Source organism: Muscardinus avellanarius (genome assembly GCF_963383645.1).
Source record: "Muscardinus avellanarius genome assembly, chromosome: 19".
Taxonomy (NCBI): domain Eukaryota; kingdom Metazoa; phylum Chordata; class Mammalia; order Rodentia; family Gliridae; genus Muscardinus; species Muscardinus avellanarius.
Genome location: NC_137805.1, coordinates 43,132,018 through 43,158,493, shown reverse-complemented (window position 1 = coordinate 43,158,493; position 26,476 = coordinate 43,132,018). Strand labels below are relative to the sequence as shown.

Sequence of the window (26,476 nt, the reverse complement as noted above, 5' to 3'; positions counted from 1 at the left end):
CCCAAATGCTGGGATTAAGTGTGCACCACCACACTTGGCTTTATTTTCTAGTCTTTTCTTTTCTTTTCTTTTTTGCAGTACTAGGGATGGAACCCAGGGACATTCTACCTCTGAGTGACACCCCCAGCCCTATTTTTTATTCTTTATTTTGAAACAGGGTCTCACTGAGTTGCAAAGGGCCTCACTAAGTAGTAGTAAGTAGGCTGTCTGCGAACCACAATCCTCCTGTCTCAGCCTCCCGAATGCTGGGATTAAAAGTGCGCCACCACGCCCGGCTTCTGTTTTTTGAGTTTAGATTTAAACATCCTTTTCTTAGCACATTCTCCTTGATTTTCTTGCTGGCTTAGCATCTTCCATCACCCATTATATTCCATTCAGGTACCCTGTATTTTTCTTCTGTAGTTTTTGGTCCCACTGAAATAATATAATTGAGTCTAAAATGGTTATTAAATATCTCTTTCCCCAGGATTTAAATTCTTTTTTTTTTTTTTTTTTTTTTTTTGTGAGTCTAGGGATGGAACCCAGGGCATTTGACCTCCAAGCTACACCCCCTGTCCTATTTTTTATTCTTTATTTTGAAACCAGGTCTCAATGAGTTGCAGAGGGCCTGCCTCGCTAAGTAACTGAGGCTGTCTGCGAACCGCGATCCTCTGGTCTCAGCCTCCCGAATGCTGGGATTACAAGTGTGCGCCATCACGCCCGGCCCCAGGATTTAAATTCTGTAAGGACCTGGGACCACGCCTAACATCTAGCAGCTACTCAGAAGCAGCTCACAGAGTCACTGGATAAACATATCTTGGCTTCTGCGAGTGGTTATAGGTACCGCTCTCCAGAGTCTTGGCCAAACTCATGTATCTGCTAACAAGTATGAGCAACAGATACTACTGAGTTCTGATTACATGCCAGGGGTCCAGCTCAACTGTTTATACACACATCACTTCATACTAGCTCTCCAAGAAGAAAAGATTATAACCCTGTTTTACAGGTGTGGAAGGATACTGAGGCTGAGAAAGGCAAATCTCTTCCTTAAAGATCACAGGGCTAATCGCTAGCAGTGGAGAGTTCAGAATCCAGTCCTGAGATCCAAAGCCCAGCACGCCCTCTCTCTTGCTGTTGGGCACAGACGTTGTCACTGACGAACTCTAGAACTGGCCAAGGTCTGCCCAGGCTCCCTGACTCCAGAGCAGTGTTTCCATTCACATCTCAGTTTTGATATTTGCCTTTCTTTTCCTTTTCCGTCTTCTAGAGGGTTTTTTTTTTGGGGGGGGGATTGTTTATATTTTGATTTTTTTTTTTTTTGTCTCTTTCACTTGGGTCAGGAACCCCAGACCTCAACAAACAATGGTTCAGGGGTTTTGTATCTTACTGGGTACTGAGCACTCATGTGGTTTTGAGACTAGAACTGAGGCCAACACATGAAGGCAGAAGAGAAAGGCGGGAGAGAGAGCTCGGAGCTGGGCGGAGCTGGGTCTGATACCTGCTTACTAGATGGGTGGCCTTGGTGAGTGCTTAAGTCTCAGCCCGAGGTTTCTTCTTATGTATCTTGGGTAGTAGTGTGGCTAAGACTATAGGCTCATGTTTATATACAGGGTTCTGCTCTAACTAGTTGTGAGATGCCGCATAAGTGACACTATGTCCCTGTGCATCAGAGCTCTCGGGGTCTGGAAAATGTGAATTACAGTTCCTAGCTCATAGAATCATTATGACATTAAGCAAATTAATATATAAAACTCTTAGAAGCTGGGCATGGTGGTGATTGGGAGGTGGAGATAGGTTCCAGATCATAAGTTCCAAAACAGACTCAACAAATAGTGAGACTCTCAACAACCTAGAGAGACCCTGTTTCAAAACAAAAAATAAAAAAGGGCTGGATGAGGCTGGGCGTGGTAATCCCAGCATTCTGGAGGCTGAGACCAGAGGATGGCGGTTTGCAGCCAACTTCAGCTACTTAGTGAGGCCCTCTGCAACTCAGTGAGACCCTGTTTCAAAATAAAGAATAAAAAATAGAGCTGGGGGTATAGCTCGGAGGTAGAATGGCACTGGGTTCCATCCCCAGTACAGCAAAAAAACAAAACACAACTCTTAGAACATCCCCTGACACATGAGCGTAGATGCCCCTCCCGCTGTCACGTGACTGGTAGGAAGGCTGGAGGCCTCGGGGAGTGTCAGCCCTCAGGCCTCTTTTCCATTGCTGACCCAGAAGAAAGGAAAATGCCGTAGCCCCCAAATTTGGTATGCTATAGTTTCATTGTAATTCAGTTAAAAATACTTTTAAATTTCCCTTTTGATTCCTTCTTTGACCCATTGAATATTTAGAAGGGTGTTGTTTAGTTTCCAAACATTTAGGGACTATCCAGGTATCTTCCTGTTATTTCCTTCTGGGATAACATACTTTGTATAGTTTGAATCCTTTTAAATATAATGCAACTTGTTTTGTGGCTCAGAATATCATCTCTTTTGGTAAATGCTCCATTTGCATTTGAAAAGAATATGCTGTCCTGGGTGCGCATGCTCTGAACGCTAACCAGGCCGCGTTGGTTTAGTGTTACTCAAGCCATCCAGACCCTCTTCATATTCTACTTGTTAATAGAGAAGGTTGTCAGCCGGGCGTGGTGGCGCACGCTTGTAATCCCCGCGCTTGGGAGGCTGAGACAGGAGGATCACACGGGTTTGAAGCCAGCCTCAGCTACTGAGTGAGGCTCTCAGCAACTTAGTGAGACCCTGTTTCCAAATAAAATATAAAATGGGTCTGGGAGTATAGCCCAGAGGTAGAAAGCCTCTGGGTTCCACCCCCAGCACCACACACACAAAAAAAAAAAATAGAGAAGGTTGTTAAAAATCTCCAGCTACATAGATATGTTTTCTATCAGTTTTTGCTTTGTGTATTTTATTTGTTTGTTTGTTTGTTTGTTTGTTTATTTTGTGGTACTGGGGGTGGAATCCAGGGGCATTCTACCTCTGAGTTACACCCCCAACCCTATTTTTTTTTTTTTTTTGGAGTTCTGGGTATTGAACCCTTCTACTTCCGGACTACACTCTCAGACCTATTTTATATTTTATTTGGAAACAGGGTCTCTTAAACCAGCGCAGCTGGCTTCGAACCTGTGTGATTCTCCTGTCTCTGCCTCCCAAGTGCGGAGATTACAAGCGTGCACCACCACGCCCGGCTCCCAACCCTATTTATTATTCTTTATTTGGAAACAGGGTCTCACTGAGTGGCTGAGAACCTCAGTAAGTAGCCAAGGCTGGCTTCGAACCTACGCAATCCTCCGGTCTCAGCCTCTCAAGTAATGGGATTACAAGCATGTGCCACCGCGCTCGGCTCTTTGCTTCATGTATTTTGGTGTTTTTTTGGTAGTACTGGGGTTCCTGGAAACCCTTCTACCTCCAGGCTACACTCCCAGACCTATTTTTTTATATTTTTATTTGGAAACAGGGTCTTTTAAGCCAGTGAGGCTGGCTTCGAACCAGCGCAATCCTCCTGTCTCTGCCTCCCAAGCGTGGGGATTACAAGCATGCGCCACCACGCCTGGCTGCTTTATGTATTTTAAACCTGTCTTTTAAGAGAATAGATATTTAGGATTGAACTCTTTCTGATATTATTATAGCTACTACTTTTAATTTAAATTCCTTTTGATTTGTATTACTTTGGCATATCTTTTTCCATCCTTTTAAGTTTATGTGTATGTGTTTGCTTGTTTGTTGTTTATTTGTACTGGGGATTGAACCAAAAGGACATTCTAACCCATAGCTACACCTCTAGCCCTGATTTATTTTTATTTTGCAACAGGGTCTGGCTAGGTTGATGAGAGTCTTACTACGTGCTGAGGCGTCCTCGAACCATCAATCCCCCTGTCTCAGCCTCCCAATTACTGGGATTACAGGTGCGCATCACAACACCCAGCTTATGTCCCTATATTTAAAGTGTGTTTCTAGCTGGGCGTGGTGGCGCATACTTGTAATTCCAGTCCTTGGGAGGCTGAGATAGGAGAATCACAGGTTGGAGGCAGCCTCAGCAATTTAGTGAGATCCTTTGCAACTTAGTGAGACACTATTTCTAAATAAAAAAATAAAATAAGGCTGGGAGTCTACTCAGAAGTACAACATCACTCGTTAAATCCAGCACCAAAAGTAAGTAAGTAAATGAATGAATGAATAAATAAATAAAGTGGGTTTTTCTTTTTAAAGTTTTTTTATTGGTGCATTGTAGTCATGCATCTTAATGAAGTACAAGATGGTAGAGGCACACACTCACACATCACTGAATTAGCCCTCACCCACTTCCCACCCCATTCCCTCCTCCTCCCTCCTCATGTTTGGCCTAGTGATTGGCTTTGATAGTTGGTGAATGTACATCCTGTACATTGGAGAATTCCCCTCTTCCCCCTCCTGTCTACCTCAGTTAGGGTGCCTTATTTGCTCATCTATAGACTCTCCTTTGTCTACAGTTCCTCCTATGACCCATTTTCTCTCTACCTTCCACATATTAGGGAGAACATCCAATTTCTTATTTTTTGTGACTGACTATAATATCACTTAATATATTGTTCTCCAGTTCCATCCTTTTCCCTGAAAATGATGTAATTGAGTTTTTCTTTATGGCTGAGTAAAATTCCATTGTGTACATTTCCCACAGTTTTGTAATCCATTCATCTGTTGATGGACATTTTGGCTGGTTCCATAGTTTGGCTATGGTGAATTGTGCAGCTATGAACATAGATACACATGCATGAGTTTGGTAGTTTGGTTTCCATTCTTTTGGGTAGATACCCAACAGTGGTATTGCTGGATTATCTGGTAAGTTCGTTCCCATTCTTCTGAGGAGCCTCCATACCGTTTTCCAAAGTGGTTGCACTAATTTGCAATCCCACCATCAATGTATTAGAGTTCCCACTTCTCCACATCCTTGCCAGTTGTTGTTTGTGTTTTGAATGATGGCCATTCTAGTTGGAGGGTTTCTTTTCTTTGTGACTTTCTTTGTAAGTATTGGGGATTGAAACCAAGGGCATTCTACCACTGAACTACACCTCCATCCCTTTCTATTTCTTTATTTCGAGTTAGGATCTCACTTAGTTGCTAAAGCTGCCCTCAAATCAGTGATGCTCCTTCCTCAGCCTTTTGAATAACTGGGACTACAGGGGGGGCCGCTGCAGCCGTACTCACAGTGGGTTTCCTTCTTTCTTTTTTGTACTGGGGATTGAATCCAGGGGAATTATATCTCCCAGCTACACCCTAACATTTTAATTTTTTTATTTTGAAACAGGGTCTCACTAAGTTGCTGAGGCTAGTCTTAAACCTGCCATCCTCTTGTCTCCGCTTCTCAAGTACTGGGATTACAGGCATGAGCCGCCACACTGGGCCCTCTCTCCGCTTTTCTTTTTTCTTTCTTTCTTCCTTTTGTCTTTTTCTTTTTTCTTTTTGGAGAACTGGAGATGGAACCAAAGGGCATTCTACCACTGAGCTATACCCCCAAACTTTTTTTTATTCTATTTATTTATTTATTTATTTATTTATTTATTTATTGTAGGTCTGGGGATGAAGCCCAGGGGCATTCGACCTCCCAGCTACATCTCCTGCCCTATTTTTTATTCTTTTTTTTTTTTTTTTGATGTTACTGGGGGTGGAACCCAGAGGCTTTCTACCTCCGGGCTATACTCCGGGCTATTTTATATTTTATTTGGAAACAGGGTCTCACTAGGTTGCTGAGAGCCTCACTAAGTAGCTGAGGCTGGCTTTGAACCTGTGCGATCCTCCTGTCTCAGCTTCCCAAGCGCTCACCGCCAAGCCTGGCCTTTATCTTTTTTTTTTTTTTTTTGCGGGTCTGGGGATGGAACCCAGATACATTTGACCTCCGAGCTATACCCCCCTGCCCAATTTTTTATTCTTTATTTTGAAATAGGGTCTCACTGAGTTGCAGAGGACCTCACTAAGTATCCGAGGCCGTCTGCAAAAGAACCGCAATCTTCCTGTCTTAGCCTCCCGAATGCTGGAATTACAAGCATGTGCCACCACACCTGGCTCCAGCCCTTATTCTTTATTTTTTTATTCTTTTATTATTATTTATTTATTTATGTTTGGGGATGAAACCCAGGGGCATTTGACCTCTGAGCTACACGCCCTGACCTATTTTTTATTCTTTATTTTGAAACAGGGCCTCACTAAGTAGCTGAGGCTGTCCACAACCGCGATCCTCTGGTCTCTGCCTCCTGAATGCTGGAATTACAAGCGTGGGCCATTACACCTGGCTATTTTTTAATTTTAATTTTTGGTTTGTTTTTTGGTGGTACTGGGGGTGGAACCCAGGGGCTTTCTACCTTCAGGCTATACTCTCAGACCTTTTTTATATTTTATTTGGAAACAGGGTCTCACTAAGTTGCCGAGAGCCTCACTAAGTAGTTGAGGCTGGCTTCGAACTTGTGCGATCCTCCTGTCTCAGCCTCCCAAGTGCTGGGATTACAAGCATGCATCACATGCCCAGCTTTATTCTTTATTTTAAAACGGGTCTCACTGAGTTGCAAAGGGCCTCACTAAGGTGGCTGAGGCTGTCCATGAACTGTGATCCTTCAGTCTCAACCTCCCGAATGCTGAGATTACAAGTGTGTGCCACCATGCCCGGCTCGAAGTATAATTTTTATATTATAAAATGCACACATTTTAAATGTGTAATTCAGTGAACTTTGACAAAGCATAACCTCTGTGTAATAAACAATTTATTATATTACAAAACATTTATATTACCCCAGAGAGTTTCCGTGATCCCATCAAAGTGAGTCTCTGCCAGCACCCCTGGCCCGAGGCAATCACTGACCCGCTTCCTGTCATGATAGGTTAGAGTCGCCTTTCTTAGGGTTCCATATAAATGGAATTATGCAATGTGGAGTGGCACCTGGCTTCTTCCACTAAATATAGTGTTTTTGAGTAGTTGGCATTGCTCCTTTTTATTTCTGAGTAGTATTTTCTTGAAGATATATGTGTGTGTGTGTGTGTGTGTGTGTATTTTTTTTTTCAGTACTAGGGATGGAACCCAGGGGCATTGTACCTCCAAGATACACCCCTACCCTACTTTTTTTTGTGGTACTGGGGGTGGAACCCAGGGGCTTTTCTACCTCCAGGCTATATTCCCAGACCTATTTGATACTTTATTTGGAAACAGGGTCTCACTAAGTTTCTGAGAGCCTCACTAAGTAGCTGAGGCTGGCTTCGAACCTGTGTGATCCTCCTGCCTCAGCCTCCCAAGCGCTGGGATTACAAGCGTGCGCCACCATGCCCAGCTCAGTCTTTTTTAAATTTTTGAAACATGGTCTCACTGAGTTGTGAAGGGCCTCACTAAGTAGCTGAGGCTGTCTGCGAACTGGGATCCTCTGGCCTTAGCTTCCCAAATGCTGGGATTACAAGCGTGCACCACCACACCCGGCTCGGATATATTTTAAATAACTTGCAGAAAGGGCCTATTATGTGTTGGCACTGTGCTAGGCATCTCATACTTTACCCATAATTCTTATGCTACACCTACCAGGGTTTCAAGGGGTTGCATAACTTCCGGTTCTGTGGCCAGTCATCCATTTATCTTTTTTGGCTGGCTGCTCCGGCTACATTTTGAAAGTCTAGTTTGAAAGCTGAGATCAGTGTAATCTGTTAGTGGAAAGATATGAGCTTGACTCAGATAGTTCTGCGTCCAGATCAAGCACTGACCTTTTTCTGGGTGACTTGAGCTCTGCCGCCCATCAGTATCTTCAGTTAGGCTCTTCACGCCTGTGATGGACGGAGGGAAAGGGTGTCTCTAGCAGAGGGCTGAGCAACAGGGCCTAACACAGGGGTCACAGGGCTGTTTGTTTGTTCCCTATGCATGCGGGTTGCTATGACAGACCCCCAGCAGCAGCAGCACCACCACCACGTAGGCAAAGACTCACTAAGTATGCTCCCCTGTGCTTTCTCTAACAGAAACAAAACCTGTAGAGAGATTTAAGGAATTCCAGATCAAATCGTATCCTCTACAGGACTTCAGCTCTTTGAAGCTTCTGCATCTCCAGGAAGCCTGGAAGCAACAGGGGACCAGCTTCAGCAGGGTAGCCAAAAGCTCAGAAAATAGTCTCCCAAAGATGCTGGGCCCGAAGATCAAGTAAGCTCAGCTCTTGGCAGACAGAAGAGTCCCAGCTGTGGTGGGGAAGGGAAGATGACTTACATGGCAGAATGTCAGGGCTGCTGGGGAGGGGGCAGGTCGACCCCAAAGGGATGGGTGTGTGCGTGAAGCGGACTAGAAAGGTCTTAGGTTGAATGCGCAGGACCTGCATTCTCTGCCTCTAACATAGGGCTACTTTAAGAAATCAGCTACTAGCTGGCTGAAATCCCAGGACTTGGGAGGACAAGGCAGGAGAATGACAGGTTTGCAGCCAGTCTCAACAACTTAGCAAGGCCCTCTGCATCTTAGTGAGAACCTGTTTCAAAATAAAAAATAAACTGAGTGTGATGGCGCACGCTTGTAATCCTACCATTCTGGGGGCCTAGACAGGAGAATCACGGTCAGCCTCAGCTACTTAGTGAGGCCCTCCACAACTAGTAAGATCCTATTTCAAAATAAAGAATGAAAAATAGGGCAGGGGGTGTAGCTTGGAGGTTGAATGCCCCTGGGTTCTATCTCCAGACCTGCAAAAAAAAAAAAAAAAGGCTAGAGGTATAGTTTGGAGGTAGAATGCCTCTGGGTTTCATCCTCAGTACTGCAAAAATAAATAAATAATAAAATAGTAACACACACACACACACACACACAGAGTCAATCACTACTTTTCTCAGGGCCTTAGTGACCCATTTAAGGAAGAAGGAACAGGAATGTATTATTGTGCCCTTTCTTTTTTTTCTTTTTTTTTTGGTGGTACTGAGGATAGAACCCTTCTACCTCCGGGCTACACTCCCAGACCAATTTTATATTTTTATTTGAAAACAGGGTCTCTTAAGCAAGCAAGGCTGGCCTCGAACCAGCACGATCCTAAGCGTACGCCACCACGCCCAGCGTTTATTGTGCCCTTTTAACTTGGAGTTTCTTCAGAAAATTCTTTGGGTGTGTGGTACAGGGGATTGAACTTTCAGGGGTATTCTACCCTCAGCGCGCTCTCTCCTCTCTCCTCTCTCCTCTCTCCTCTCTCCTCTCTCCTCTCTCCTCTCTCCTCTCTCCTCTCTCCTCTCTCCTCTCTCCTCTCTCCTCTCTCCTCTCTCCTCTCTCCTCTCTCCTCTCTCTCTCTCTCTCTCTCTCGTCCTGGGGATGAAACTCAGGGGCATTCTATCTCCAAGCTACACCCTAGCCCTATATTTTATTTTGAAACAGGGTTTCACTAAGTTGTGGAGGGCCTTACTAAGTAGCTGAGGTTGGCTGCAAACCTGCAATCCTCCTGTCTCAGCCTCTCAAGTACTGGGATTACAGACATATGCCACCATGCTTGGCTTTTTATATTTTTATTTTGAAATAGAGTCTCACTAAGTTGCTTGAGGCTGGCTTCAAAATTGCAATCCTCCTGACTCAGTCTCCCAAGTATTGGGATTATAGGCGTGAGCCATCATGCCTAGCATTTCAGAAAATTCGGCCCATCTAAGGGAGGCAGTGGTAATATAGCAGCTTACCATTTTTCAAAACAGTGTTCCATTTTCAGACATTTTTGGCAGCTAGAAATCCCTCCCTCCCTATGAACTTTGAGTCAAACAGACCTGCGCTTCAAACCTCCTGGGCACCTTTGCCTGGACGTCTTGCCCAGCAGGCTCTGCTCAGCTGCATGGTCAACAGCTCTTCTCATGACAGCCTTCACTGTTCCATGGGCCTCGCTCCTTCCTCTTCCACACTCTTCCACATCTTCCTACTACACATGTGTGCGTGCGTGCATGTGTGTGTGTGTGTGTGTGTGTGTGTGTGTGTGTGTGGTACTGGGGAGTTAACCCAGAAGCATTCTACCTCCAAGCATCACTCCCAAGCCCCCTTTTTGGTATGGTACTAGGGATTGAACCCAGAGGCATCAACCTCTGAGCCACACCCCCAGCCCTATTTTATTTTTTATTTTGAAACAGGGTCTCACTAGGTTGATGAGAGTCTCACTAGTTGCTGAGGCTGTCCTTGAACCTGTGATCCTCCTGTCTCAGCTCCCCAAGTGATGAGATTACAAATGTGTACCACCATGCCTGGCTTTTCCTCCCTCCTCCCCTCCTTTTTAATTTGGAAGCAGGGTGTCACCAAGTTGTTGAGAGCCTTACTAAATTGCTGCAGCTGGCTTTGAACCTATGACCCCCCGTCTCAGCCTCCAGTCCTGGGGTTACAGGTGTGCGCCCCCACGCCGGCTTCCTACTGCACTTTTCTAATCCCTGGCAGGGGGCTTGATTTTGAGTTTTCTCACCTTCTGAGTAGGTGGAGATCTCCAGGGAGGGGCGCCCGCACCGCGCAGTGGAGGGACGGCTGCAGACGCGGGGCCGCGTGAGCTGGCTGTGTGAGATGAGCCGACACGCTGTCATATTTCAGATCTAGAATCACTCATCCGATCCAGTGCCCCATGATCAATACCAAGTTTGGTGAGCTCCCCAAGGAGGCTGTCGTGGGGACCTACATGAAGATCCACACCGTGGAACAAGGAGAAGTCGTGGTAAGTGTGTCGTGTAACAGAATGGGTTGGGAGGTGAATGAGAGCAAAAGTCAGAAGCACTAATAAGTGATTGTAGAAAGTAGAAGGACACAAGGTTAGAATGCAAAAGGCAGTTCTTTTCCTTATAGCAGCAGTGCAATCTGGAACTTGAAACTGAAAACACAATCCCATTAATAATAGCATAAAATTTAAATATGTAGGTAGAAATCCAACAAAATGTGTTCAGAATCTACGCGCAAGAGTTGGAGATGTAATTCGGTGATGAGGTACTCAGTATTGTCAGTTTCTACCAACTTGTGTAGATTCACTTCAGTTTCAATCAAAATCCCGGCAGATTACTTTGTGGATATTGATAAGCAATTCTAAAATTTATATGGACGGGTGAATGGATTAAACAAAGAATGGTATATCTATACAACAAAATACTATTTAGCAGTAAAAGAAAATAATGAAAGGACATGGTGTAATTTTTTTTTTTTTGGTGGTACTGGGGTTCCTGGAAGCCCTTCTACCTCCGGGCTACACTCCCAGACCTATTTTTACATTTTCATTTTTGGAAACAGGGTCTCCTAAGCCAGCACGCGTGGCTGGCTTCGAACCTGCGCGATCCTCCTGTCTCCGCCTCCCAAGCGCGGGGATTACAAGCGTGCGCCACCACGCCCGGCTTGTTTTATTTTTTATTTCTTGTGGTACTAGGGATGTAATCCAGGGGCATTCTACCTCCGATCTACACCCTAGCCCTATTTTATTATTATTATTATTATTATTATTATTATTATTATTATTATTATTATTTTGTTGGTGGGTCTGGGGAATGGAACCCAGGGGTATTCAACCTCCGAGCTACACCCCCTGCCCTATTTTTTATTCTTTTTTTTAATTTTTTATTTTTTTTTGGTACTGGGGTTCCTGGAAGCCCTTCTACCTCTGGGCTACACTCCCAGACCTATTTTTATATTTTTTACTTGGAAACAGGGTCTCCTAAGCCAGCGCGCGGGGCTGGCTTCGAACCTGCGCGATCCTCCTGTCTCTGCCTCCCAAGCGCGGGGATTACAAGTGTGCGCCACCACGCCCGGCTTTTATTCTTTATTTTGAAACCGAGTCTCACTGAGTTGCAGAGGGCTTCACTAAGTAGCTTAGGCTGTCTGCAAACCACGATCCTCCAGCCTCAGCCACCCAAATGCTGGAATTATAAGCGTGCACCACCACGCTCGGCTCTGGTATAATCTTAAATGAACATTTCTGAATAAAAGAGTTCAGTATAAAAAGGCTGAATATAGCCAGGAATGGTGGCACATGCTTGTAATCCCAGTACTTGGGAGGCTGAGACAAGAGGATCACAGGTTCGAAGCCAGCCTCAGCAACTTTGTGAGGCCCTTTGCAACTTGGTTAGACCCTGTTTCAAAAATTAAAAATAGGGCTGGGGATGTAGTTTAGAGGTGAATGCACCTAGGTTCAACCCTGAGTAAAACACATACACACACACACACACACACACACACACACCTCTAAATATATTCATATATTCCCAGGCATAGTGGCTCACACCTGTAATTCCAGTACCTGTGAGGCTGAAACAAGAGCATTGCAGGTTTGAGGACAGCCTCACCAATGTATTGAGACTCTCAGCAACGTAGTAAGACACTGCTTCAAAACCAAAAAATAAAAAAGGGCTGGGGGTGTAGCTTATAGGTAGAATGTCCTTGGGTTCAATTTCTAGTACTGCCTCCCCCACCCAAAATGGTAGTTCTATTTTTAAAAATACTTTGAGGAACCTCCATACTGCCTTCCATGGCTATGTTGATTTATATTAACTTACAACAATGTGCAAGGGTTCCCTTTTTTTCGTATCCTTACCAACATGTTGTCTTTTTGTCCTTTTGATAACTGTTACTCGATAATTTAATATCTTTTGGAGATTGAACCCAGGGGCATTCTACATCCAGGCTATACTCCCAGCCCTTTTTATTTTTTATTTTGAAACAAGAGTCTTACAAAGTTGCTGAGGCCAGTCTCAAACCTACGACCCTCCTGTCTCAGCCTCTTTTTTGAGTTTTTAAGTCGCATTTCCTTGATGATTACTGATGGTGAACATTTTTTTCATATACCAGATGGTCACTTGTATATTTCTTTGAGAAATGTGTGTTCAAGTCCTTTGCCCATCTTTTACTCAGGTTGTTTTCTTGCTATTAAGTTGTCTAAGTTCCTTATATATTTTGAGTATTATTCCTTTACCAGATGTGTGGCTTGCAAATAATTTTCTCCCACTCTGTAGGTCGTCTTTTTACTCTGCGGACTCTTCCCTTTGCTGCGCATAAGCGTTTGGGTTTGACGTGATGATCCTATTTATCTATTTTGCTTTTGTTGCCTGGGCTTTTGAGGTCACTTCCAGAAAAAAAGAATGTTGCCTATACTGATGTTAAGAACGCAGATCTTGAAATGTAACAACATTTCTAAATAAAAGGAGCAAATGTTCTTTGGAGAAATGGTCAACTCTAGGACTGGGACAGAAAATTTACAAAATGAGCTTAGAGCACTTTGTAGTGCTTAAAAAGAAGGAAGTGTGTTGGGGGGAAAAAACACATCAAGGAGGCACATCCAGAGCCGGGCATGGGGGCGCACGCTCGTCATCCCAGCATTCAGGAGGCTGAGACCGGAGGATCACGGTTCGCGGACAGCCTCGGCTACTTAGTGAGGCCCTCCGCAACTCAGTGAGACCCTGTTTCAAAATAAAGAATAAAAAATAGGGCTTGGAGGTCAAATGCCTCTGGGTTCCATCTCCAGACCTGCAACGACAACAACAACAACAAAACAAAAAACAAAAAAAAAAAGGAGGCACATCTGGTAAGACCCCGGTGGCCAAAGTTGAGATAACACAAGTCTCCCTGTAGAATAATCCTGAGTAGTCTCCATAGACAACCTGCTCTTGGAGAGGAGGGCGTTCTGTTCTCAGGTGTGGCTGCACACAGTGGCCTCCCCCAGAGTCTGCATGGAAAGGTTCAGCTCTGAGAAGGACCACTCAGCAAGGTCATCAGGGTAAATCATGCTGGGAGCATTGCCCCTGGCTAGGACGAGAGCAAAGCACTCTCCTTCTGTGGTCATCCCCTCAGCAACCTAGGATGCCAGTACGATCATGAGAAAATACCAGGCCACAGGCCGTGGCAGCACACAGCTATAATCCCAGTATTTGGGAGGCTGAAACAGGAAGATCTCAGGTTCGAGGGCAGCCTCAGAAATTTAGGGAGGCCCTCAGCAACTTAGTGCAAGCCTGTTTTAAAATAAAGAAAATAAAATAGGGCTTGAGGTATGGCTCTGAAGTAGAATGCCTCTGGGTTCAGTCACACCAAAAAAAAAAAAAAAAAAGTGACGGGGTGAGGAAAGAGAGACGACAGAGACAGACAGAAAGATAGATAGATAGATAGATAGATAGATAGATAGATAGATATCAGGCAGATTGTAATAGTAGAGCATTCTATAAAATATACCTCTTCAAGCTGGGTGTGGTGGCACAAGTTTGTAATCCCAGGTCTCCGAAGGCTGAGACTGGAGTATCACAGGTTCTCTCTAAGTTGTTGAGGACCTTGCTACATTGCGGAAGCCAGCTTTGAACCTGTAATCCTGTCGCAACCTCCCAAATACTGGGGTTACAGGCATGCACCACCACATCAGCTTTTATTTCTTAATTTGAAGCAGGGGCTCACTAAGTTGTGGAGGGGCTCCCTAAGCTGCCAAGGCTGGCCTGCACCAGCACTCCTGGCTAATGACTCCATTGGGCATCCATTCAGTAGCTATTTCTTGAACATCCACCATGCTCCCAAGAGCAGTACAAGGTGCCAGTGTTGGCAAGTAAACCAACGTAGCTCTCCTCATGGGCCATATGATCCACTCGGGAGACATAATAGTTATACTCGAAGTCCGGGACCCCAGGGTGCCAGAGACCACCACACACAATAATGCAAAGGCAGGAAGGGGTTATTGGGGAACTAGCTCGAGCTGGGGTCCAAGTCCCTCCAATGCAGTAGAGTCTTGACAAGGACCCCGAGTCTTTGTTCCAAGGCAGTTTTATACATTTCAGTCACTCAGGCTGTGATTTACAGAGGAGTTATCTTTAAACCAAAAGGAATTTTTACTGCTGTTATCACAAGCAAGGCACAAGATACTTGGTGCCTCCCATTTGGTTCGTGCCTCCTGGGGTTGGTTGGGAGTTTTTCATCCTGACCCAGGTGCCAAAACTGTCACTTAACTGTTAATTGTATTCCTGGGAAACTGAAACTTAGGCCTAGCATGTTTGCTATATGCATGAAGCCTGTCATGGCTCTGCTAGGGATCTACAATAATAAATACATAATCTAGCAAGTACATGGACAATAGCCAATCGCTGTTGGGAATGAACTAGAGCCGATGGGGAGGTGGCTCCTTAAATGGGGTGGAGAAGGAGACCCACTCTGAGGTGATGTCTAAGCTGAGACCTGAAGGATGAAAAAGAACAAGGTATAAGAATCAGAAGGCTAGCAGGATAGCATGTTCAAGGCCCTGAAACCGAAGCTGGGCGTCATGGCACATTGCTTGTAATGCCAGTACTTGGGAGGCTAAGACCGGAGGAGGATCACAGGTTCATGGCCAGCCTCAGCTATTTAGTGAGGCCCTCAACAATTTAGTGAGACTCTGTTTCAAAATAAAGCATAGCCAGGCGTGGTGGCGCACACTTGTAATACTCATGCTTGGGAGGCAGAGACAGGAGGATTGTGGAGGTTCAAAGCCAGCCTTGCTGGCTTAAGAGACTCAGTTTCCAAAAATAAAAATATAAAATAGGTCTGGGAGTGTATCCCAGAGGTAGAAGGGTTCCATTCCCAGTACCAACAACAACAACAACAACAACAAAAAGCATAAAAAATTGGGCTGGAGGTGTAACTCAGAGATAGAATGCCCCTGGGTTCAATCCACAGTGCCGTAAATAAACAAACAAACAAACAAAGCTGGGTGTGGTGCATGCTGTAATCCCAGTACTTGGGAGGCCGAGACAGGAGGATCACAGGTTTGAGGCCAGTCTCAGTAATATAGACCCTGTTAACTTGCTGTATTGTATTGTATTGTATTGTATTGTATTGTATTGTATTGTATTGTATTTGGTGGTACTGGGGTTCCTGGAAGCCCTTCTACCTCCAGGCTACATTCCAGACCTATTTTTTTATATTTTTATTTTTGGAAACAGGGTCTCTTAAGCCAGCTCGGCTGGCTTCAAACCTGTGTGATCCTCCTGTCTCTGCCTTCCAAGCGTGGGGATTACAAGCGTGTGCCACCACGCCTGGCTATAGACCCTGTTTAAAAAAAAATGAACTTCTGGGAAGATGGCAACCGAAAAAAGCAGCATTTACGAGTCCTGCTAACACTCGATCTCTATTGCCACAAAATCAGCGGTTTTCATAGCCAGAAAGCACTATCAGCAAAGAAATAAAAAATGTAAACACAAGGGACAGAGAAAAAGAAGACTAGAAGAACAACCAGAGACCAAAAAAGAAACCACCCCGCATTGTGGGGCCGTACTGGCGCCATCATGCCTCACAGCACCAGGCTCCAGAGAGGAAAGGTAAACAAGGACCTGAAGTGAGCAGCTGCGGATCATTTGGGTGTAATTCAGCAGTTCTTCAGTGCAAAGAATGTCTAAAACTTCCAGTGGCCAAGCTCATCATGCCTTCCAGGGACTCAGAATGGAGCTCAAAACCAGAAAAGAAATATGCCAGCCTCACGGCCGAGGGCATGGCAGCGGCACCATATTGCCAGCAGCTGTAGTGAGTTCAGCATGCCCGTGACAGCTCCAGATCAGCGCGCACAATAACTGTAAGTGAAACTGCAGCCCCTACAGAAGAAATCCCAGCACTGCACCCCCAGGGACTTGCGCAGCTTTGATAATCTCCCTGGGTCTGAGATTTTGCAGTCCACCCCAGTGAAGGAGTAGTGAAGGCAAAGATACCACACCCTGTCGCAGCTCCCTGTGGGAAAACGCCCAGCCCGGCACCCCCACGGTCTAGTGCAGGCTCGATTTACTCCCTGGGTCTGAGATTATACGATACAACCCAGTAAAGGAGTAGTGGCAGCTGAGATTACAACAAACTCGAGATCCAGAGCACCCTAAGTGAAGTCGTAGTGACCTGGGGAAGAACCCAGAGAAGGCACAAACTTCCAAAATCATGGAAAAGAGGAATAACAATGGAGCAATGAATGCCCACAACCCCATAATATCAGAACCTGATAACATAGAAATTCAGAGATCTCTAGAAGATCAACAGGAATATAACTATAGAAATAATACAGGACTTTTGAAAAGAATTTAGAGAGAGTCTAAAAGAAATAAAGGATGCAATCATTGAAGTAAAGGCCTCAATTCAAAATATAAACAATCGATTTGACCACATGGAGAATAGAATCTCGCTCCTAGAAGATGATCACTCCAAAAATGAATGCATAATTTATAACTTAGGGAAAAAAATCAGACAGCAGGAATCTGACACTGAAGAAATATGGGCCCATTTTAAGAGAGCTAACCTAAGAATAATTGGAATAGAGGAGGGAAAAGAAGGGGAAACCAAAGGGATCAATAATCTCTTCAAAGAAATAATAGCAGAACATTTTCCAAACATAGAGCAAGAGGTCGATACACAGGTCCAGGAAACTTATAGAACTCCCTTTAGACAAGATCAGAGAAAAGGTTCCCCACGCCACATAATTGTCAAAATGACCAATGTGGAAGCCAAGCAGAGAATCTTAAAAGCAACAAAAACAAAAGGCCAAGTGACATTCAGAGGCAAACCAATTAGAATCACTCCAGACTTCCTAAACCAAGTCATGAGAGCCAGAAGGGCTTGAAGTAACATATTCCAAACTCTGAAAGAAAACAACTTCCAGCCAAAAATTTCCTACCCAGCAAAACTATCTATCAGATTAGATGGGGAAATAAGAAGCTTCCATGACAAACAGAAACTGAAGGAATTTTATGTCTTCAAAACCAGCACTAGAGAAAATACTCAGATTAACTACAAAGAAGAAATAGGTAACACACACCAGAACCAGAGAAACAAGATTTTCCATCCAGCAGACAACTAAGCAAAGAACAAACAGTATTTCAAACAGATATAAAATCTTAACATGTTAGGAATTAAAAGTTATCTTTCAATTATCACACTGAATGTAAATAGCCTCAATTCCCCAATAAGAAGACATAAAGTGGCAAAATGTATTAAAAACAAGAATCCACCCATCTGCTGCTTACAAGAAACATACTTTATAAGTAAAGATAGTAACAAATTCAAAGTAAAGGGCTGGAGCAAGGTAATTCATGTTAAGCAGCCATCCTAACAAATGTGAAGTAGTATTTCACTATAGTTTTTGTTTGTATTTCCTTAATGATTAGTTATATTATGATAATGATGAGTGATATTCATTTGTTTATTGGTCATATAAAAATCTTTGAGATTCATTATCTATTTTAGTCTTTTACCTATTTCTAAATTGTATTGTTTGCTTTTATTGTTGCTAATTTTTGGATTTATATTTGGAATATTAATATACCTTTAGATATAGCATTTGGAAATATTTTAACACATTCTATCAGTAACTTTTAATTCTGTTTACATTGCTTTGGATGTACAATTTTTTCTATTTTTTATGGAGTTTGTTTATTCTTTTGTTGCCTGTGCCTTTGGAATCATATCCAAGAAATTACTGCCAATTTCAATGTTGAGAAGTTTTATGACCCTGGTTTTCTTCTAAAACTTTATATTCTTAAGATTTACATTTAGGTATTTTACCTATTTTGAGTTAATATTTGTATATGGTATTAGGTAGGGGCCCAATTTTATTCTTTTTCATGTAATTATTATTTTCAACAATATTTAATGAAAAGATTATTATTTCCTTCACCAAATGTTCTTGGAAACCTTGTCAAAACTAACTTGACCATATATGAAAGAAAAAACTCCCAAACATATCAAAGTTAATCAGGAAACCAAGCATGGGAAGGAGGGAGGGGGAGGGAAGGGTTAGGGACTGGGTAGGGACTGATTGGGTGATGTGTACGTGTACATCTCCACAAGTTTTTTTTTTATCCCATTAAGATGTATGACTACAATGCACCAATAAAAATTTATTTAACAACAACAAAAAAATTAAAAAGAAATAAAAATTAGGACTAGGGGTGTAGCTCAGAGGTAGAATGTCCCTGGGTTAAATCCTCAGTAACAAAAAAAACAAAAAACAAAAAACAGGGTATATCATGGAGGTAGAATGCCCCTGGTTCAAACCCAGTACCCTCCCCCACCACACACAAGCCCTGAGGCAGAAAGGAGGCGCAGCATGTCTGGGGAAGGAAGGCAGGGCAGTTGGCTGGAACCTGGCTAGCCAGCTTAGCCAGCGGGGGCACACGAGCCAGGGTGGGAAGCAGGCGGGGCGCGGTGCCCAGGCTTCCGCAGCCCACCGTGGGCAATTTCCCTTTACCCCTCATGAGCTGGAAGCTTTTTCAAGGTACAGGCAGAGTAGAGGCCTGACTAGCTGCGGCGGCGGGGACGCGCAGGAGAGCCGCAGGCCAGCATTGCTCCCGATAGATCCCTGGACTCAGATCCTGGCTTTGTGCTCTCAAAACGTCATGAGCGCCCATCTCAACAAAACCAGACACATTGTCAGGCACTCGGATGTCTCCTGGGCAGTCGCCTAAGCGACTCATATAAGATTTCCTCATATCGTGGGAGCGTGGGTTCTGGGGACAGACACAGCTTCGGGTCCCCGATTTCAGGGCTTTCATGCTGTGAGATGCAGGCTGGTTTCCTCAGGCTCAGCACCCTCAGCTGGAAAGTGAGACCTACAGGAGCCACACCCCTGGGTGGTTGGGAGACTAAGTGATGAGGCTCCAAGGGGGCCTGGAGCGTAGAGGCCGCTCAGGAAGCGTTGGCTGGTGCTGCCGTCGTCACCCCGGCGTTATCATCGCTGTGATTACAAGCTCCAGGACAGTGGGCATCCACTGATCCCTGCACTGGGAGGCTGAGACTGGAGGACCGCAGGTTTGAAGACAGCCTCAGCAAGTAGTAAGACTAATCAACCTAGTGAGACTCTGTTTCAAAATAAAAATAAAATAGGGCTTGGAGTGTAGCTCGGAGTGTTGTACTCTAGCGAGTGAGAATAACTGTCCATAGCCAGTTGTTCGTCCGAAAAGCCACACTTTATTAACAGGTTCGAACCTGGACCCAAGCACCTCTGCTCAGCAGATAATGACAAGGGCCCCGTCTTTTGTTAACCCCTCCTTATACAGCATCTTGTTACAAGGTCATTAGTCATTCTATCAGCCTGGACATTTTTGATATTTACAACTTGAAAAGCAACCATAAAGCACACCACTGACCTGGGAACAGGGTCCCTCTTATGGTATGTTTACCCAGATGTTGAGGACTGAGATAACGGGGATGTGAACGGCACATTTGTGAAAGCAAATGTGAAATGGGGTCACGGCCCTCTAATCCCAGGGCTCAGAGCACTGTGGGGTCAGAGAGCGAAAAGAGCCCTGCACAGCCTCCGCAGCCGAGCTCAGCATCCTGCTTGCCCCTCACCTCCCCTGGAGGCCTTATTTTTTCCATTTAGAAAAGCTGCTGGTAAAACCGCCTGATCTCTTGAGGTCTGCTTACTGTGACTCTTCTCTCTAGGGCCTTCACCAGGCCTTCCTCCCGGAGAACCAAAGGGACACGCGGGCCTATGTCCTTGTGAGCCTGGGAGCTGAGCTGATACAGTTGAGGAAAGAAAAATTTTTTGAATTGATCGATGATGAGACAAAAGAAAAACTGTCAAAGTCCGATAGAGCATACCCCAGGTTAGTGCTTGGGACACGCAGACAGCCCGTCACATCACACAAACAAGTTTCCATGTTATTTTAGCAAAAGAAAGAAAAGAAGCCAGGCGTGGTGGTGCATGCTTGTAATCCCAGTACTTGGGAGGCTGAGACAGGAGGATTGCAGGTTTGGGGACAGCCTCAGTGAGCACTGAGACTCTTAAGTAACCTAGCAAGACCTTGTTTCAAAATAAATATAAAATAGGGCTAGGATGTAGCTTAGAGGTAGACTGTAACCAAGAGGGTAAAATGGGTAAGACGGTGATACATGAAAATGCAGAAGAGGTGCAGAATCTTGCAGCATGTCCAGGAAGCACGTAAAACATTTGACATGCCGGGCCTGGTGGCGCATGCCTGTGATCCCAGTACTTCAGAGGCTGAGACAGGAGGATCACAGGTTTAAGGCCAGCCTCAGCCACTTAGTGAAGCTATATACAACTTAGTGAGACCCTGTTTGGAAAAAAAAAAGAGCCAGGCATGATGGCTCACACTTGTAATTCTAGTACCTTGGAGGCTGAGACAGGAGGATTGGAAGTTTGCAGGCAGCCTCAACCACTTAGTGAGATCCTGTTTCAAAATAAAGAATAAAAAAATAGGGCTGGGGGTATAGCTCAGAAGTAGAATAAACACACACACGCACTCACGCAAGCACACACACTTGATATAAGAGTGCTGTAGTCTTGGATAAGTCATTTCCCCTCCTTCAGCTTTAGAGTCCAGTCGGCCAAAGTACGGAGCACATCGCAACAGGTCTGTGAGGGCTTTAGGAGGTCCACAGATTGCCAGATTGGCTCGACAGTTAGACATGAATCAGAGAAACAACAGGATGCACGTACTAGACCCGGGTTTGGACGGATCTTTTTGCTCAGGACAGTGCTAAAGTAAATGTTTAGGTAAAAGACACTGAGTAGATTTTTAAAAATCATGAGCAAACAGATTTGTAGTTGTGACCAAAATTGGGGCTATTTATTTATTTATTTATTTATTAGTGGTACTGGGGTTCCTGGAAACCCTTCTCCCTCCGGGCTACACTCCCAGACCTATTTTTATATTTTTTTTTAATTGGAAACAGGGTCTCCTAAGCCAGCGCGCGCGGCTAGCTTCGAACCTGCGCGATCCTCCTGTCTCCGCCTCCCAAGCACGGGGATTACAAGCGTGCGCCACCACGCCCGGCATTGGGGCCATTTTATTAAAAAACAAGTGGAGAATCCCTGTGTTTCCTTCCAGTCCAGAGAAGTTGCACTGCTCGGGTCCCTGTGGCCTCCCATGGAAAATGGCTCTTCACGCCTACTGGGAAGAGGACAGCAGGCGCCTCCACCCCCTGCGCGCTGACTGACACCGTCCTGGGATCCTGGGGTGGTGTCAATCAGCATTCTCAGAATTGAAATTCCAGGAAGGTTTGCAGAAAGCGAGGGCACAGATGTTCCAGTGGCGCCTGTGCTGCCGTGTCAGCACTCTGCCGCAGCCATCTATAATGCTGACACCAGGACTGTCTTCTTCACTAATTGTCGAACTGTTGCTTTTATAGACTGCTAAAGAAGGCAGGAAACATATCTTTTATGTAGCTCAAGCCTTATGTTTTAAAAACTAAAGATCTGAGGTCCTGAAGATCTCATAGTCAGGTGCAGAAGCCTGTGTTCTGTGAATGCCGTGGGCTAGATAACCTAGATATCACCCTTACACAGACCAGGGCATTCCACTCAGAATAAAAAGAAGAGCCGAACTGGGTGTGGTGGTACACACCTATAATTCCAGTACTTGGGAGGCTGAGACAGGAGGATTTCAGATTTGTGGCCAGCCTCAGAAATTTAGTGAGACCCTTCCTGTTTCAAAATAAAGAATAAGGAGGATCGCACAGGATCAAAGACAGCTCAGCTATTTAGTGAGGCTCTCAGCAACTTAGTGAGACTGTTTCCAAATAAAATATAAAAAATAGGTCTGGGCACTGGGCGTGGTGGTGCATGCTTGTAATCCCTGTGTTTGGGAGGCAGAGACAGGAGGATCACACAGGTTCAAAGCCAGCCTTACTGGCTTAAGAGACCCTGTTTCCAAATAAAAATATAAAATAGGTCTGGGAGTGTAGCCTGGAGGTAGAAGGGTTTCCAAGAACCCCAGTACCACCAAAAAAATAAATAAATAAAGGTCTGGGAGTGTAGCCCAGAGGTAGAAGTCTCCTGGGTTCTATCCCCCGTATTACAGTAATAATAATATATATATATATATATACATATATAATATATATAATAACAACAACAACAACAATAATGAAAGAAAGGAAAAAGAAAAAATAGGGATGAGGGTGTAGTGCAGAGGTAGAATGCCCCTGGGTTCAATCCCCAGCACCACACAAAACAAAACAAAACAAACAACAAAAAAACACACATAAAGAGCTTAGTTTATAAGACAGGCAAATTCCCAAGGGCCAAAATGAAGAGGATCTTTGCTTGTAATCCAAGCAAACAGCACAGCCTAATGCTGGGATTACTAAGAGAGGCAAAGGGCCACATGAGCTGGAGCATCAAAGCCTGCAAAGACAGGACACCTTTAGTTCAGGTGAGGCGGGGCTGGATCTGAACCCTCGCATGAAGCTCTTCTCTGGAAGAGCCGCCCTGCTCAGCAACAAGCTGGAACAGAAGCCAAGGTGGCCCTCAGCATCCAGCCTGATGTGGGATCTTCTGAGTCAGCTTGGACTCTGGGTCTGAAAATAAAATAATTCTTTACAAAATTGTAATCAAGAGCAGGGCGGTGGCGGTGCACGGCTGCAATCCCAGTACTTGAGAGACAGAGAAGGGAAGTTCCCACATTTGAGGCGGGTCTCAGCAACTTAGTGAAACCCTGTTTCAAAAATTAAAAAATAGCCAGGCGTGGGGGCACACACCTGTAATCAGTACTTGGGAGGCTGAGGCTAGACAATTGCAGGTTCAAGGCCAGCATCCGCATTTTAGTGAGGCTCGTGGTAACTTAATAAAACCTTGTTTCAAAATAAAAAATAGAGCTGGGCGTGGTGGCGCACGCTTGTAATCCCCGCCCTTGGAGGCGGAGACAGGAGGATCGCGCAGGTTCGAAGCCAGCCGCACTGGTTTAAGAGACCCTGTTTCCAAATTAAGAAAAGTATAAAAATAGGCCTGGGAGTGTAGCCCAGAGGTAGAAGGACTTCCAGGAACCCCAGTACCACCAAATAAATAAATAAATAAATAAATAAATAAATAATAGAAAAATAGGACTGGAGGTGGGGCTCAGAGATAGAATGTCCTTAGGTTCAATCCCCAGCACCATATAAATAAATAAATAAATAAATAAATAAATAAATAAATAAATAAATGGCTGGGAGTATAGCTGGGGGTAGAATGTCCCTGGATTCAATCCTGAATGCCAAAAGAAGGAGGAGGAGGAAAGAGAAAGAAGAAAATACAACCAAGCTGGGTGTGGTGGTGCATGCCTGTAATTTCACTACTTAGGAAGCTGAGACAGGAGGATCACAGATTCATGGCCAGCCTTAGCAATTTAGCAAGAGTGTCAAGAATTTAACAAATAAAAAATAAACCGGGCGTGGTGCAAACGCTTGTAATCCCAGCATTCGGGAGGCTGAGACCGGAGGATCGGAGGATCGCAGTTCCCGGAAGCCTCAGCTCCTTAGTGAGGCCCTCTGCAACTTAGTGAGACCCTGTTTCAAAAAAAAATTAAAAAAAGAATAAATAATGGGGCAGGAGGTGTAGCTCGGAGGTCAAATGCCCCTGGGTTCCACCCCCAAACCTGCAAAAAAAAATTTTTTTTTTTTTGTGGTACTGGGGTTCCTGGAAGCCCTTCTACCTCCCAGACCTATTTTTTACATTTTTATTTGGAAACAGGGTCTCCTAAGCCAGCACGCGCGGCTGGCTTCGAACCTGCGTGATCCTCCTGTCTCTGCCTCCCAAGCGCGGGGATTACAAGCGTGCGCCACCACGCCCGGCAAAAAAAAAAAAAAAAAAATAATAATAATAATAAAATAAAAATACAAAATAAAAAGGGCTGGGCATGTAGCTCAGAAGTAGGTCTTGGGATCAACTCCCAATATTAAATAAAAAGTAAAGAAATTGTAATAAAGCTGGGCGTGGTGGCGAATGCCTGTAATCCCAGTACTTGGGAGGCAGAGACAGCAGGATTACAGCTTTGAGGACAGGGTCAGCAATTTAGGGAGACTCAGCAACCTAGGGGGACCCTGTTTCAAAAGAATAGCGCCAGGCGTGGTGACGCACGCCTGTAATCCCCAGGCTGGGGAGGCTGAAACAGGATGATCGCACAGGTTCGAAGCCAGCCTTGGCTACTTAGTGAGGCTCTCAGCAACTCAGTGATAAATCCTCACTAAACATCCTCAGCACTGTGATAAATTAATTAATAAAAATAGGGCTTGGGGTGTACCTCGGAGGTAGAATGCCCCCCTCAGGTTCCATCCCCAGTACCGCAACAATAAATAATAAATAAATATGGCTGGGGTGTAACATGGAGGTGTACACACACACACACACACACACACACACACACACACACACAGTCTTCTGAGGAACTGTCAGACTATTCCAAAGTGGCTGCACCAGTTTGTATTGTGTGGGAACTCTCGTTCAGTATCTGCACCTTCTCATTAATACTCAATACTGTCCGTCATCTGGTTCTGGAGCTCGAACCCAGGGCCTTGTGCATGCCAAGCCAGCGCTCTGCCACTGAGCTGCATCTCAGGCCCTTGGAAGTTCTTGGTTTGGTTTTGTTTTGTGGTACGGGGGATGGAACTCGGGCACTCTACTTCCGATCTCTACCCCCAGTCCTATTTTATTATTTTATTTTGAAACAGGGTCTCAGTGAGTTGCAGAGGGCCTCGCTCAGTAGCTGAGGCTGTCTGAACCACGATCTCCTGCCTCAGCCTCCCGAATGCTGGGATCACCCGCGTCCTAAGGGGAGCGGGCGGGGGCCAGGCCGGACCTGAGCCGACTCCCGCCCTCTGCCCGCCAGTGACGACGATCTGTGCCGGAGGTTCCTGCAGGAGAACAGCTGGGATATCTTCCGGGAGGACCTGCTGCGGCTGCTGGTGGCGCCCCGCCGGAAGTCCCCGCTGGTCCCCGCGCCGCCCAGGAAGGCCTGTCGGGGGACCCACAGCCCTAAGTCGCTGGTCCTGGATTTGTGGAGCGTCAACAAGAAGGCCACGCCACAGCGGCCCATTTTTATAGCAAGCCAGAAATACCTGCCCCCACTGAGGATTGTCCAAGGCATCTCGGCTCCCCGGCACAGAATCCAGGAACTCCTGCCTCAGTATAAGAATGCAGGGGTGCTTGTTTAAAACAATGAAGGAGCTTGGAGTCACCACCACCTTTTCTTTTTTCAGTACTTGGGGATGGAATCCAGGGACATTCTACCTCCAAGCTACACCCCTAGCCCTATTTTTTTATTCTTTATTTTGAAACAGGCTCACACTTAAGTTGCAGAAGGCCTTACTAAGTAACTGAGGCCGTCCTCAAACCGCGACATCCTGTCTCAGCCTCCCAAGTGCTGGAATTACAAACATGCCCGGCTGCTTTTTTTTTTTTTTGGCACTTGGGATTGAGCTACGACCTCCACCCATTTTATTCTGAAACAGGGTCTCACTAAGTTGGTGAGAGTCTCACTCAATTGTTGAGGCTGGCCTCAAACCTGTGATCCTCTTGTCTGAGCCTCTCCAGGACTGTCACTTCTATATTTTCTGAATGACCACCATGAGATTCGTGGGGCTTGGAATGGGGATCCTAGAGGTCTGAGGTGGGGGTTAAAAGTGGTATTTGGGGAGCCAGGCGTATGGCGCATGTTTGTAATCATAGCATTTGGGAGGCTGATACAGGAGAATTGTGGGTCCCAGACAGCTTCAGCTACTTAGTGAGGCCCTCTGCAACTTACTGAGACCTTGTTTCCAAATAAAGAATAAAAAATAGGGCTGGGGGTGTAGCTCAGAGGTAGAATGTCCCTGGGTTTAATCCCCAACACGGGGGCG

The 26,476-nt window shown here is 45.1% G+C and overlaps 1 protein-coding gene across 1 annotated transcript in view; it reads left to right on the top strand.

Moving 5' to 3' along the window:
- Nucleotides 1-25,792, top strand: part of CNBD2 (cyclic nucleotide binding domain containing 2) — a gene marked incomplete at both ends in the record, with an annotated part of 59,370 nt that extends 33,578 nt beyond the window's left edge. The window contains 4 exons of the mRNA XM_080716307.1: nt 7,942-8,119; nt 10,496-10,616; nt 20,303-20,466; nt 25,468-25,792. Of these exons, the coding sequence (XP_080572433.1) occupies nt 7,942-8,119; nt 10,496-10,616; nt 20,303-20,466; nt 25,468-25,792 (788 nt within the window). The remainder of the gene's footprint in view (nt 1-7,941; nt 8,120-10,495; nt 10,617-20,302; nt 20,467-25,467) is intronic.
- Nucleotides 25,793-26,476: the final 684 nt, after the last annotated feature.